At 45.1% G+C, this 13,534-nt stretch overlaps 1 protein-coding gene across 1 annotated transcript; it reads right to left on the minus strand.

Moving 5' to 3' along the window:
- Positions 1 to 271: 271 nt before the first annotated feature.
- Positions 272 to 4,468, minus strand: gbx2 (gastrulation brain homeobox 2). Its single transcript, XM_029134728.3, has 2 exons — positions 3,108 to 4,468; positions 272 to 1,791 (listed from the first exon to the last, which is right to left on the minus strand). Exons 1-2 carry the CDS (start codon positions 3,616 to 3,618, stop codon positions 1,253 to 1,255), a joined length of 1,050 nt encoding a protein of 349 aa, XP_028990561.1. The 5' UTR covers positions 3,619 to 4,468; the 3' UTR covers positions 272 to 1,252.
- Positions 4,469 to 13,534: the final 9,066 nt, after the last annotated feature.

Below are 13,534 nucleotides of genomic sequence, written 5' to 3' on the forward strand. Positions count from 1 at the left end.
AACTGAAATATTATCCAATTTGTGATGTAAAACCCCGTAGAATCGCAATTTCGTCTTTTGTTAGTATTCAAATGGTATATTACCCAATAGTTCAAAGCGTGATTTATAAGATATACTAAATTCACTTGGAATAATGGTTATCAGCAGACTGAATAAACTGACAGGTCGTAAATCCAGAACATGAATGGAGACAGTGTAGCTGTAAACATCTGTTCACAGTTCATCTTTTAATTCACATTTGTATATATTTTTTACTTCATAAGTCAGGAAATGATAGTTACTTATGCACACTTTAATATAAATTAATTAGCAGCTTCATTTTGTCACGGAAATGAAAAACAAAAAAACAACAAAGCAAAATAAGCAGTTTTTAAAGAGGTTTTAAAAATGTTCAGTAGCATATTACAGGTGGATGATAAATCCTGAAATGCTTGGAAATAAAGTTCGTTATTTGAAAACTTGCTTCAGTTTGTTGTGAAATATACATTTGGTATTCACAGTTTGGCCCCGTGTTTGTATTTACATGTAGAGCGGGAGTTGGTCAACAAGTCAGTTTATCTTCTTCCTCTTCCTCAGCACGCGTCACCGTTCGGCGTCCTAAGTTTTTGGCGTCTCTAGAGTTTCATTCTGCAGATAATTGTCCACTTTAAAAGGAGTCTCTAAGTCTCGTGTTGGGGCTTTAAAATATGTAGTCTTATCGGCCTGCAAGTATCAACATTGATACATACATTTTGGATCAAACCCAAAGAAATTTTCGCTCTACACCAAACACCAATTCAATTAAAAACACTCAAACTCCATTAGAAAATTATGTAAAAGTGACACCGTGGACAATATTGCAAAGAAATTCTGGAAACTATTACCGCCTAAACCTTTTATGCGGTGCAGTAACAAAACCATGGAATACTGAAGGTCACTTTTGAACAGTTTACATTTGATATTTCCAGTGTAGTTTGATTTAGAGCTCGATGAAAAACATCTGAGCTTTATGTCTGACTTTACATGATTATAGTAACAAAACAAAGTTGTTGCATAAAATGCACTGTGAGAAATGTTCCGTCCTTATGGCCGCATTGATATCACAAATGAAAATGAATGATAAAAGTAACTTCTAAAAACCCAGAGCGTAGGTGCACTAAGGGAGTTCAAGCTGGTTTATTTCATGTGAGAACAGATTAAAACGGAAAAGCTATCCCAGAATAAAACAATCAACACGGGACTCAGTATCTCTTTTTGGACTTTTTCCCTACTTCTACGGTCTGGCCTGCTCCATCTGCTGGTGCTGACTCCTTATTGCGAAGCGGCTCACGTGCACCGGGATAGGGACGACAATTTTTGGATTTCGGGACGGCTCTCCAGATTTGTTGTTCACGTTCCCGGCTTTGACCCGTTTCCATTTGGCGCGTCGGTTCTGGAACCAAATTTTTACCTGCACCTCGCTCAGCTTGAGCGCGTGCGCTATCTGAGAACGCTCGGTTAACGACAGGTATTTCTTACAGTGAAACTCTTTCTCCAGCTCCAGGAGCTGCTCGCTGGTGAACGCCGTGCGCCGCCGTCGGTTCTTTCCGCCACCGCTGCCCGAGCCGCTGCCCGTGCCGGAGCTGCCGCCGGTGGAACCGTGCCGGTGCGTGCCGTCATCCAACCCCCCCCCTCCGCCGTCTGCGTCCTCTTTGTGGCACATAGAGGTGAGGTTGTCGTCGGAGCTGTAGTCCAAGTCACTGTCCATAGAGAAACTTTCGTCTTTTCGGGCGCACTCGTCATCCTTGGAGTCTTCTTTACTGTGGACTCGGACTGGGAGGAAACAGTGATTAGGAAAAGTTATAGACACAAAACCAGCAATGTTATTTTTTTTAAACATAAAACTTTATATTCACAAAAACTAATTAAGTGTTTCAAAACGCGATGGAGTAACTTTCGACACCCAGTATTAAAAATATAATTAGCTGTCATTTAGTTTTACTTTATTTGATAGTCGATAAGTAACTTCCCCCAAAATTACTTCTGTAAAAAACGATGTCTGTTGACTTTACTTCCAAACACTCAAAGTGTAGCAATTCATTCATTTTCATGATAAAATTATTACAAACGTTTGGTCACAAAATGTATTGGTAAACTGGGACGAATTCTAATTGTGCCATCTGTGGTAATAATAATAATAACAACAACAATAATAATGATGATGATAATAATAATAATAATAATAATAATAATTTGGGAGCCAGCTCTCGACCAATTTCGTGTCAATATCCACAATTAAATCATTGAATTAGAGCATCACAGCGGAAGACATGCGCTCTGTAGGGATTTTCTCCCCTCACGCATAATTGCGCCTTTCAGTTTGTTTGTTCGTCCAGGTGTGAAACGAAGATCCTGTGAACTGAATAAGGCCAAATCATAGACTAAATAAATAAATGTGTTTTATATCATAAATTAATTACAGGAACAATAGAACATCATTTAACGGTTGCGGCCTAATTGCCCACTGTATTTCTGCACTTAACAGGTTATTGATACATAAATTCACAAAGAAACAAGTGTTCACTTTCAGTTTAACTCTTAAACTAAACATCTCACACGACATGCAGATGCTTTACATTAATTTACAGAATATTAAAATGAATCCACGGGCTTCCGGCAATTTGAATAAAATGTTTATGCAACATCCGGAGGTTTTTGGTGTATGATAAGAAAATATCTACCAGTCTCAGCAGTGCGAACATTCAAAACGAAGAAAAAACGGGACAAATTAAGTAAAATTGTTGCGTTGAGTGAGTACAACACTGCTCTGTTCAGTCAGTTTTAATTTCTCCCCTCAGTCCAACGTCGTTTGAACGACGCGTCTCATCAGTTATACACGTGTTTTAGTAACTGGCGATATTGACTGATCATCGCTAGGTGAAAAGTATTGACTGGGAGATGCTTTATCATAAAGACAATGAACCCAGGTTTACTTGTAAGTGTAGCTCGAACAAAAAATTGGCTGAACTGTGCTGACCAAAAATCGTGTTATTAGTAACAAACGTCAACATGTTTATCTTTGCGCCCAACTCGTATTAAAAGTGAACCGGGTCCTGTTTCTGTGTCCGTAACTTGAGCGATCCACCTACCTGTGGATGATTGCTCCGTGTCGGTGAAACCCTGCAGCGCCGCGGACTCTTTCCCCTGCAGGAAACTCTTTCCATCCTCCGCGTCCAGCCGCAGTTCCTGCGTGTTGTCGAAGACCGCGTGCAAAGACTGTGCGCCAAACTTCCGGGCCGCCTCCTGGTGCTGTTGGGAGGGCGAGAATCCGCCGGGCAGCGACGCCACGAGCGTGGAGGTGAGCGCCATGCCCTGTGTGAGGCCCTGGGCCAAGCTGGAGCAGAAGCCGCTTTGGAGGCTGGAGATCTGCGGGTGTTGGTGGTGTCCAGTGGTGAGAGCCTGCTGCAGAGCTGGAGGAGGTGGAGGCGGCGGCTGGAGCACCACAGAGCGGTACGGCATGAACATCGGGTAGCCCGTGTAGACGAAGTGTCCCGGACTGGGCTGCGGGGTCCCACCGATGAGAGAGTCAATGCTGAAGGCGGTGGTGCTTCCGAGTGGCCGCTGCATCACCATAAAGGACGGGCTGAACACTGCGCTCATATGAACCACCGCTGCAACTTGGAGGGGAGCGGAGCACAGACGCCGTGGGCGGCTACTGGAGAGGGGCAGACCTCCCGCGGAGCGGCGCGTCTCACCGTTTTCCGCGAGAAACGAGGGTTTACGCCAGCGATAATCCGCTCAGTCTAAAAAACCATCCCATTGGTGCAGGAAAAAGTCGAGAGGAAAATATGTTTTTTTTTTTTTCCGTAATTAGATTTTCCAAACAAACAAAAATGTGAACGCGGCTCCAGTTCGCCTCTCTCGGCAGCTCCGCGAACGCACCGTGGACCGTGAGCGTCCGGCGCAGCTCCAATTCAACTTGACTGGTCACTGATACCACGCCAACGGACGCTGCCGCTTAATCTCCCGCTGACACGGAGCGTCAGTGTCTATTTGAAGTGTGTGTTTCCTGCCCACTCAGCGCTCATCCAGGGATGTTTTGGATTTAAATTGCGCTCCCCTCTGTTTAATTGAGCTGCCCTGACACTGAGAGCTCCACCCCCCTTGGATCGCTGTGACCCACGATTGGTTGACAGAAATAACGTAGTAGTTCGCCCATGAGTCGCCTATAGGGACCAATTACATAAATGGGCACCATAGGCCATTGAAAAATAAGAAAATAAGCCACTGTAAAAATTAAATAATATCTAATAGGAAAATAATATGAAAATGAACCCCTCAGCTCCTGTGTGTGTTTGTGCACACACTTGTGTGCTTTTCAGTTGTATACACAACCAGAAGTTGTAAATAACAGACACAAACCCTTCTCCCACTGTCTGATGGGTTGCCAGAGTTTTCTGTTTTGTCATTGCCGCAATAATGAAGGAGACATGACATGAGTCAACTTTCAGACAATGAGAGAATGAGAGATTTTTCAGAGAACTTTAACTAAATATATTTCTTTAGTATTTGGTACCGTTGCCTTGTGTAGCTGTTTGACTTGGGTAAAGCATTTTAGGTATCCTTTCACAACAGTTTGCTGGAATTCTGGGCCATTCTTCCTGACAGAACTGCCACCTTGCTCGCACACGCCTTTTCAATTCTGCCCACAATTATTTTATAGGATAAAGATCAAGGCTTTGTGATGGCCACTTCAAAACACTGACTGTGTTGTTCTTCTTGACTTATCTGGCTTAGCGGCTTTTGAGCACACGATGATTCAAAACTCGTTGGACTATTAATAATGACACTTTCACCAGCATCAGTCACCATCATCACAAGATCTTTAGCTTGGTACTGGAATTGATTTGCACTTTTGTGACTAAAATAAATTATTTCTGGGACACAGAACCAGTCTCCTTCTTGAGCGGTATAGCGGCCGGACCTGCTGCTAATTGTTTGAACAGATAAACGTGGCCTTCAAGCTAGTAAATGCATGCAACACAGATTGTGCATACAGTATGGGCATTGGTCATGTGGTAAGTAGGTAGAAAACGCAGCACCGTCTCACTAACTGGTGCCCTCAAGGTACTCTAATAGGCATTAGTGAAAAATCAATGCACAACCAACCAACAATTTGCACAAGATACGTGAATTAAACCTTTGATTTACGTGTCATTTAACATACACAGCTGCACATCTCAATGGACATATACAACAAAACATAAATACCTGTAATGAAACATTTCTTATTGATGCATAATAGTCCACCTGTCACAGGTGGACAGGCCTGAGGTTTGCCACTGAACATCTAAATGACTCAGAGAAGGATTAGGAGAAAGCTCTGCTGTCAGATCACTCTATCTATCAATCTTACTTCTCCTCCCGTCAGAACGCTTCACTGTTAGAGCCCTAATCTACTAGTGGTTCCTAGAGTTCCTAAATGTATACTTTAAAACCAGTATCAAAGCCTTCCTTTTTGATAAAGCATATAGTTCAATCTTTTAGTTAAGATGCTATAAATTTAGATGATGGGAGACTTCTTTCAGACACTGAGCTCCTTGATTTTTTTCTTATTTTACCCCTTCTATGTATGTGTGAATGAGGTTGTGTCTCTTTTCTCCCTTTCTGTGTCTCTGTATCTGAACTCAGAGCTGTGTGCAGTGACTGACCCAACCATGCTTACTGCGTTCTGTTGCCGCCTTTTATTGTTGCTCTTTTGTGTCCTGTTCCTCACTCTTCTCTCGATGCAGATGGACGCTCTCCTTAAGCCTGGTTCTGGTATTCTGGACGATTCTGCTGTTAGAGGGAGTTTTTCTCCCTTTACAAAATATATGTATTTTTAATTTTAAAAGTTTGCTCAAATGAAATATGTTGTTTTTTCGTATAGCTGTTACATGTAGTTCCATACCAGATTCAATAGCTAAACTAATCTGATTTTCCTAAAGAGTTCACTTGTGTCACTCCTGATGAGGTTTGAAGTGGTGGACATTTGTAGGTAATTATCCTGAGATTCATTTTCTTCACATCTAGTAGTAGAGCTCTAATTCACAATATTTGCTCCTGCACTGGCATCGAACTCTATTTTAATGAATCCTGTAATGGCTTCCTCATCAATTATTCCAAACCTTGTCGATACCGCTGGCAATGTAACACATCATATGTAAGCAGATCACAGGTGACCTCCTGCCACTGGGTAGATCTCCCAGTGGATCTACCCCTTCTTATTCCATCCACTCCTGGGTTGAGTCAAGGGCATGCATGCACCCTCCTCCTCTGCTTCAGGGTCACTGGGACACAAGCTCATTAAAGGTGTCCTGATCTGCAACTGCAATGCAGACATTAAATAGCAGTATTTTTCAATTAGGACTGACAAATTCAATAAAAATTCCATAGATTAGGATGAAATGAGGCATGGGTCATTTACAAGGGAATTTAATTGCACAGCCATTAGACAAATAGTACAGCAGTCTCTGTCTCATTATCAATCATGTGGGGGCATCAATAGTAAAAGATTGTAAGGCAGAGGAGGGGGCACTAGGTAGTACAAGTGTATATCTGTGCACGGGAAGTGTGCATGTTACAGCCACACCACCGCAGAGCAGCTAATAAATACCCTCTTTTGTACTTATAAATTATCCAGTTTAATTAACAACATGGATTATGATTGGACTATGATTTAATTAAACCTTTCCTGCTTGCATGCCGGGTGCTGCAATCATCCATTACAGGCTGGGGGAAAGGGGGAGAAGGTAGGTTTGATGATGAAGGGTGGGGTGGGGCACTTGGAGTGTAACACTGCTCCAAATGAATCTAGGAGATGCTTAGCTGGTACGATCATTGGTTGCTGCCGTGCACAGTGATAAATAGGCCTCTGAATGGATTAGACATGTTTATGAGGGGAAAGAAATGGATGCAGCTTCCTCCTTCCCCTCACATGTAAATCTAAAAACAAATGTTACAATCTCTGACACTGTGATGATTTTACCATTACATGTTGTGAAGTAGAAGGGATGGGGTGGGAAGAAAAGCAATTATGAAATGTTGTAGCTGAGAAGCAGGGGAACAGATGCATGGATGGATGAAGGTGGGGGGACATTGCCCTATGTGTTGTAACTGCTGTTTGGGCAGAGTGGTGTGACAGTATTAACCTTTTCATCAGCCTCCAAGTGCCAGGCTAAATTTACTCACATTCATGGAATGATACAATGCTGTCAGACTGAACACCCAGGCCTGAACCAGCTGTGAAAATTGGAAAAGCATTTATTAATTTATGTCAAGCCCTGTAGTTAAATGTCTTATGAGACAAAGTGGTGGATGTAGAAGTTTAACAGCTAGCATTTTTTGTTTTTTTATTTATCTCACCTAAGACATCTGTGTTGGTCTCAGATGATACAAGATCAAAATCATCACAATTACATTTTAATCATATTGGTAACAAGTATGTAATGCTGCATTCAGTTCATATTACATATATTTTTTACACCCAAGCTATTAGAAGGGAGAAATTATGAGAAAACCTAAAAGGCACAACAATTTCTACAAGCAATAGACATAGTTCAGTGTGACCATGCTGGGTATTTGTAACCCTCATATGTTCAACTTTGCAGTAAAACATTTCTGTTTAAATAGACTATGCTTTCTGTGCCTAAACTAAATTACAACAGATGTTGTAAAGCACAGATTGTATTAATTAGTATTGCACAATCTGAAATGGAGGTACCAATTATGTTACTATCTAAAATTTACAAATTTAAAACTAGAGGTATAGTTGTCCTGTTACCAGGATTTGAACACAAAAAAGAAGAGCCTATAATAAAAGTGCAATGTATATACATGAAGAATTTTCTCCACATTAAATTGATATGCTTTTTACATTTCACTTTTAGATCTGATTAGATTAAGATCAAGATTAACCTCTTTGTTTTCCTGCTTTACCAATTTTAGGCTAGGCTGGGCTAAAGATGCCCTGGTCCTATCGGTGTATTATATTCAACAGATTTAAATCAAACTACCATACTGCTCTTGAATCCAGGCATTATACAACAATTCTCTCTTTAAACCTCTTCATCTGTCTCTGCTTCTCTCTCTGCCTTCTGTCTTTAATGTCTTCACCGCTGGTTTCATTAGAGCCTCTTACCTGGCATAATGAAGCAGAACTACTGTAAATGCTGCGTGATGTTCAGCCAGTTACCCATCATAGTTTTTTCAACTCAACTTCAAAACAAAATAAATCTGACAAAATTCAACACAAAATTATTCTCCACTTTAATATTGACTTTTCTGCAACAAACAAATCCTTTCTGCAGCAAAACTGAACATGGTTCAGTGGCTTCGGATGTTATCACGCCATTCAATGGTCATTATCAGTGGTTATCAGCCCCGGTAGGTGCCCACTTACCTGCTGGCAGCGGTGAATACTGTAGGTGCAGTAGATCGCTGTCATTGATCCGTAAGGTTGATCACGGCTCAGATGATTTAACCAGCAGAGTCAGTGGGGGCACTGTTGAGCGGTTGTTGTTCAGACAGGAGGATCAAAGTTTTTGATTTTGATTTATTAGCAAGCATAACTTAGCAAATAGCTAGCTGTATTGTGTTAGCTAACTGTAACCTGAACCCCCCACCCGTTATCCAGCCCTAACCCTAACCACAATGACCTCTAAAGCTGCTGAACGTAGCAACTTAGCTAGCTGTTAGCTGTTAGCAAGTAGGGAGAGCAGGCACCTACTGGCCCGTACGAATGCGCTGATAAGTTCTGATCAGCCCATTCGTTATGGCTGATAACACCCGAGGCGGGTGCATGGTTTATCATACGAGCTACTGATTCAGAACTATAACAAACATATTATAATAATTACTGTTATTTGAAGTTTGAGATGAAAGACCAATATTTTTTATAAAAATGTTTGTCATGGAACTGGTAGGGTTTCATTACTAATCTCTGGAGGTAAGTGCAGGGGCTGCAGTAAAACAATCCGGAACAGGAAGTTACAGAGTAGTGTTTCAGCGGTATGAGTTAACAGGAAAGTTGTCAGCATGATAGTCTTCGCAATCCCTCCTTTAACATCTATCAAACGGCTTCATCACAATGTTTTTGCATGTATATTAACACGTTGGTACGTTGCGGGAAATGTAGGCAGTGTTGCTTTAATGTTTCATGTGATTTAAAAATTGCAGTACATTTAGTTTTTTTTTTTATTTGTGTAGAGTACACACTTTCATTTGAATGTATTTTGTGTTGTTACAGTTTTACAAAAAATATATATATTTTTTAGCAATAAACCAAGCCAACTACAACAATCTGTCTGTGTCATGTTCTTATATTTACATCCTGTTTTATTGCATAGCAATTCCGGTTTCCAGTTGCATCTCATTAGCTCCAGCCTTACTTCCGGTTCTCATTACTCACACCTGCCCAGAATCAGTAATCACTCATCTGCATACTTAAGCACCACCAGTTCCATAGCCCGTTGCCAGATCGTCGTATGCTAGTCATCACCTTCCAGCACCTTATCGTCCTGCCAGTTTGTTTCTCGAACCTGTTCCGTATTCTTGACTCCCGATTCTCGCCTGCTCCTGAGTAGTACTGTTGCCTGGAAATATCTTGTGATACCGACCTGACCGCCTGACCTCGAGATAGCCTGCTCCTTACCGGTACTGTAAACCTTGTCATCCTGTTGCCGAAACTCTGCCTGTTCCTGGACCTGATTCAGCCTGCTCCCTCTGTACCGAAACCTGAGATTCCTTGTGTATGACCCGGACCGTCTGTTATAACGAATACTGTATTAAGCCTTTAAATTCTACCGCGCTGCAGAAACTGGCGGACTGCGCTCTGCGGCAAGAGGCAGCAATGACCAACCTGGCGGAGGCGGTGAGTCGGCTAGCTCAGAGCACAGCTGGTGAGGAGACGCAAATTCGGGTTCCCGTGGCCGCCGCCGCGGCAAGTGCGATCGCTGCGGTTCCCGTGATCGCCACTCCAGCACCCGATGCTCGTCTGGGAGCACCTACACGCTTCTCGGGCGAAACTGGAGATTGTCGAGCGTTCATCACCCAGTGCGAGATCCACTTCGAGTTGCACTCACCCGCTTTCCCCACGGAGAGATCGCGCGTAGCCTATGCCATTTCTCACCTGACAGGAGAGGCTGAGGCGTGGGCGACAGAATAATTCTCCCTGTGTGGCCACGTTCTCCTCCTTTTCGGGGGCCTTAAAGCAGATCTTTCTAGAAATCATTCCGGGCCGCGAGGCGGAACAGAGACTGGTGAACATCCGACAGGGGAAGAGAGCCAAGTACGCCATTGAGTTCCGGACCCTGGCGGTGGAGGCCGGCTGGGACGCCACAGCCCTGGGGGATGTTTTCATCCGCGGATTATCTCGCCGGGTTAAAGACTGTCTGGCAAGCCGTGATTTACCCAGCGGTTTGGATAAGCTGATCGCGCTGGCCATACGCATCGATCGCTGGCTGGCGAACAGCGAACGTGAGCATCACAGTGAGGAGAGGGCGAGGGGACCACCTCATTACCAGGCCCAGAGTCCAAGGAGACCGCCGAGGGAGACGGTTGACCAGCCGGTCCCGAGGAGCATGGGAGCACCTCCAAGCACGGAGGAGCCGATGCAGATCGGCCGTACGCGGCTCACCGAGGAGACCAGGTTGGTCGCATGGGCATCCACACGGCACCGTTAGCGTCACCAGTGGAGACGGCGGCGCTGGATGGTCGCAGATTGTGGAGAGTCACGCATCACACTGCCCCTGTCTCCATGACATTTACTGATGGACACTGAGAGAGAATCACGTTTCTAGTTGTAGAGTCTTGTTATCATCCTATTGTTTTAGGCCACACCTGCTTGAGGAGACACAACCCCACGCTGGATTGGAGGAGTGGAGAGGTGCGCGAATGGGACCTGGAATGCCGGCACACCTGCTTCCAGCCCATCACTGAGCCAGAGGACCCTTAGAGCGGGTTGTGCACGGAAGGAGGAGAGGAGGCTGACCTTAATGGCGTTCCTGAGTGCTACCATGACCTCCGCATGGTCTTTAGTAAGGTCAGAGCCACATCTCTCCCACCGCACAGGAAGCATGACTGTGCGATTAACCGGTACGGCGCCACCCAAGGGCAGGCTTTTCCACCTGTCACCAAAGGAACAGATGGCCACGAAAGAATACTTGGATTCAGCACTCGCATCCGGAATCGTACGGCCGTCCTCGTCACCTGCAGGAGCGGGGTTCTTCTTTGTGAGTATAAATGATGGATCACTAAGACCCTGCATAGACTATCGGGGATTGAATGATATAACCATTAGGCATTCTTATCTACTACCCCTGTTGTCATCCGCATTTGAGTTGCTTTCAGGAGCCACCTGTTTCACCAAGTTAGACCTCCGCAACGCATACCACTTGGTGCGTATTCGTGAAGGCGATGAGTGGAAGAACCCCTTTCCAGTGTGCGTATGGTTTTCAGCCTCCCCTATTCCCCTTTAGAGGAAGAAATCCACGTCCCTTCAGCCCACGCCTTGGTCCGCAGATGTCGGCAGACGTGGTTGCGAGCCAGGAGGACCATGATGCAGGCTCAGGCCTGTTACAAGGCATCGGCGGACCGTAAGAGGGCTCCGGGACCAAGGTACGAGGTCGGGGACCAGGTCTGGCTCTCAACCAGGGACCTTAGGTTGCAGGGCCAACCACGTAAGTTGGCACAGAGAGTCATTGGTCCTTCCAAGATACTTAACCCCGTATCGGTGAGGTTATAATTACCCAGGACCCTGAAGATCCATCCGACGTTCCACATCAGTCGCCTCAAGCCGTTCTGTTCCTGCCCCATGGTGCCTCCCCATCAACCACCTCCACCACCCCGGGTGGTGGACGGCGCTCCAGCATACACCGTCCGGGAGCTCTTGGACTGCAGACGACGAGGCAGGGGGTTCCAGTACCTCGTGGACTGGGAAGGGTAGGGTCCTGAGGAACGTTCCTGGGTCCCTGCCATGGGTCCCTCATCCGGGATTTTCATGCAGCACACAGCGGCACCGCCGCTGGGGGGTCTGGATCCGGTCCCTCCTACTGAGGCCTCCCTCCGCCCGCCCTGGCTGGAGGGGGGGGTTTCCGTGGGTGCCATGGACGACGCCCTAGGAGGGGGGGTACTGTCATGTTCTTATAGTTACATCCTGTTTTATTGCATAGCAGTTCCGGTTTCCAGTCTTACATGGTACTGTAACCTTGCCAATCCTGTTGTCGAACCCTTGCTTGCCCTTGGACCTGATTTAGCCTGCTCCCTCTGTACTGAAATCTGAGAACCATTAGTGTATGACCTGGACTGACTGTTGTAAAGAGAACTGTATTAAAGCCTTAAAATTCTACCATCTGCCTGACGTCTCGTGCTGTGCATGTGGGTCCGATCTCTGCCAAAACCTGACAACTCTGGTTCAGAGTCCAGGGACTCTACTCCCACCTCAGCTGACAGGGGTGTTGTAACAGTAGGAACGCTACTTCTTACTTTCCAGGGGGCTGGAACAGGGCTGACACAAGGTTTAAAGTGCCCTGAACCTTGAGTACTTTGTACAAAATAGGACTCCAAGCGTCCTGAATTTTATTCCTGCCCTGTGGCCAGGTAAACTAGCATACCTACTTCTACAGGGGGACAGTGAATCTTGCCCTGTTCGATCTCCAGTCTCTCCGACGCTTTCTGCTCAGCATATTGCCTTGCTATGAGCCTCTCTCAAATGTTCCTGATGGAGCACTAGCCAGTCCTGTTTCCTTCCCAACCCTGGTTCCTGCCCTGGCAAAGCATCGACCGGAAGGTGGGGGTGTACCCCACACATGTGGGGTACACCTGTCATGGCATTGGTAGTTACATTATAGGCTTAAACAAGCTCCGGCAAATATTCAGACCAACAACATTTCTTTTCTGGTTGCAGTGTCCGCAAAAGATTATGAAGCGTCTTATTGAAACGCTCACACGTTCCTGATGGACCACTAGCCAGTCCTGTTTCCTTCCCAACCCTGGTTCCTTCCCTAAAAAAGCATCCACCGGAATTACCCCAATCATTAGCTAGTATGGTGAATACCCTGTCATGGCATTGGGGGTTACATTATAGGCATAAACAAGCTCCGGCAAATATTCAGACCAACATTGAATGAATGCAACCTCCCTGGCACACCATACTTCATGAACCACTCCCGGAGTAGAACTTTGGCAGTAGTATCTGCTTTGTGAAGACATCAGTTACAACTAAGACATTTTCCAACACAGTAAAGAGGCCTTGTAGCTAGGAAGGGTTTCATAGGGGCACATATCTTGGCTGTGGCATTTTGGTAAGAACACACCTCTGACATTGCTTAACCCACTGCTCCACCTCTTCATACTGTACATCCCAACCCAGAAACATCTCTGTCTCAATAGGTTCTGCGTATGTTCTATACCCTGATGTCCCATGAGGTCATGCACACTCTTGAATATAGTTTCCTTTAGACATGCTGGTAACAGAAGCTGTTGACATTCACCTACAGTCGTAGCACTTCAAAGCGACCACCTTTTTTACCGCAGTACG

Source organism: Betta splendens, chromosome 2 (genome assembly GCF_900634795.4).
Source record: "Betta splendens chromosome 2, fBetSpl5.4, whole genome shotgun sequence".
Taxonomy (NCBI): Eukaryota; Metazoa; Chordata; class Actinopteri; order Anabantiformes; family Osphronemidae; genus Betta; species Betta splendens.

What these genes read in the sequence shown, in the direction of transcription:
- gbx2 (XM_029134728.3), bottom strand. Translation starts at nt 3,618, where the DNA reads ATGAGCGCAGTGTTCAGCCCGTCCTTTATGGTGATGCAGCGGCCACTC. An exon ending in CACGGAGCAATCATCCACAG is followed by an intron (nt 1,792 to 3,107) that starts GTAGGTGGATCG and finishes GTTTCCTCCCAG; the next exon opens with TCCGAGTCCACAGTAAAGAA.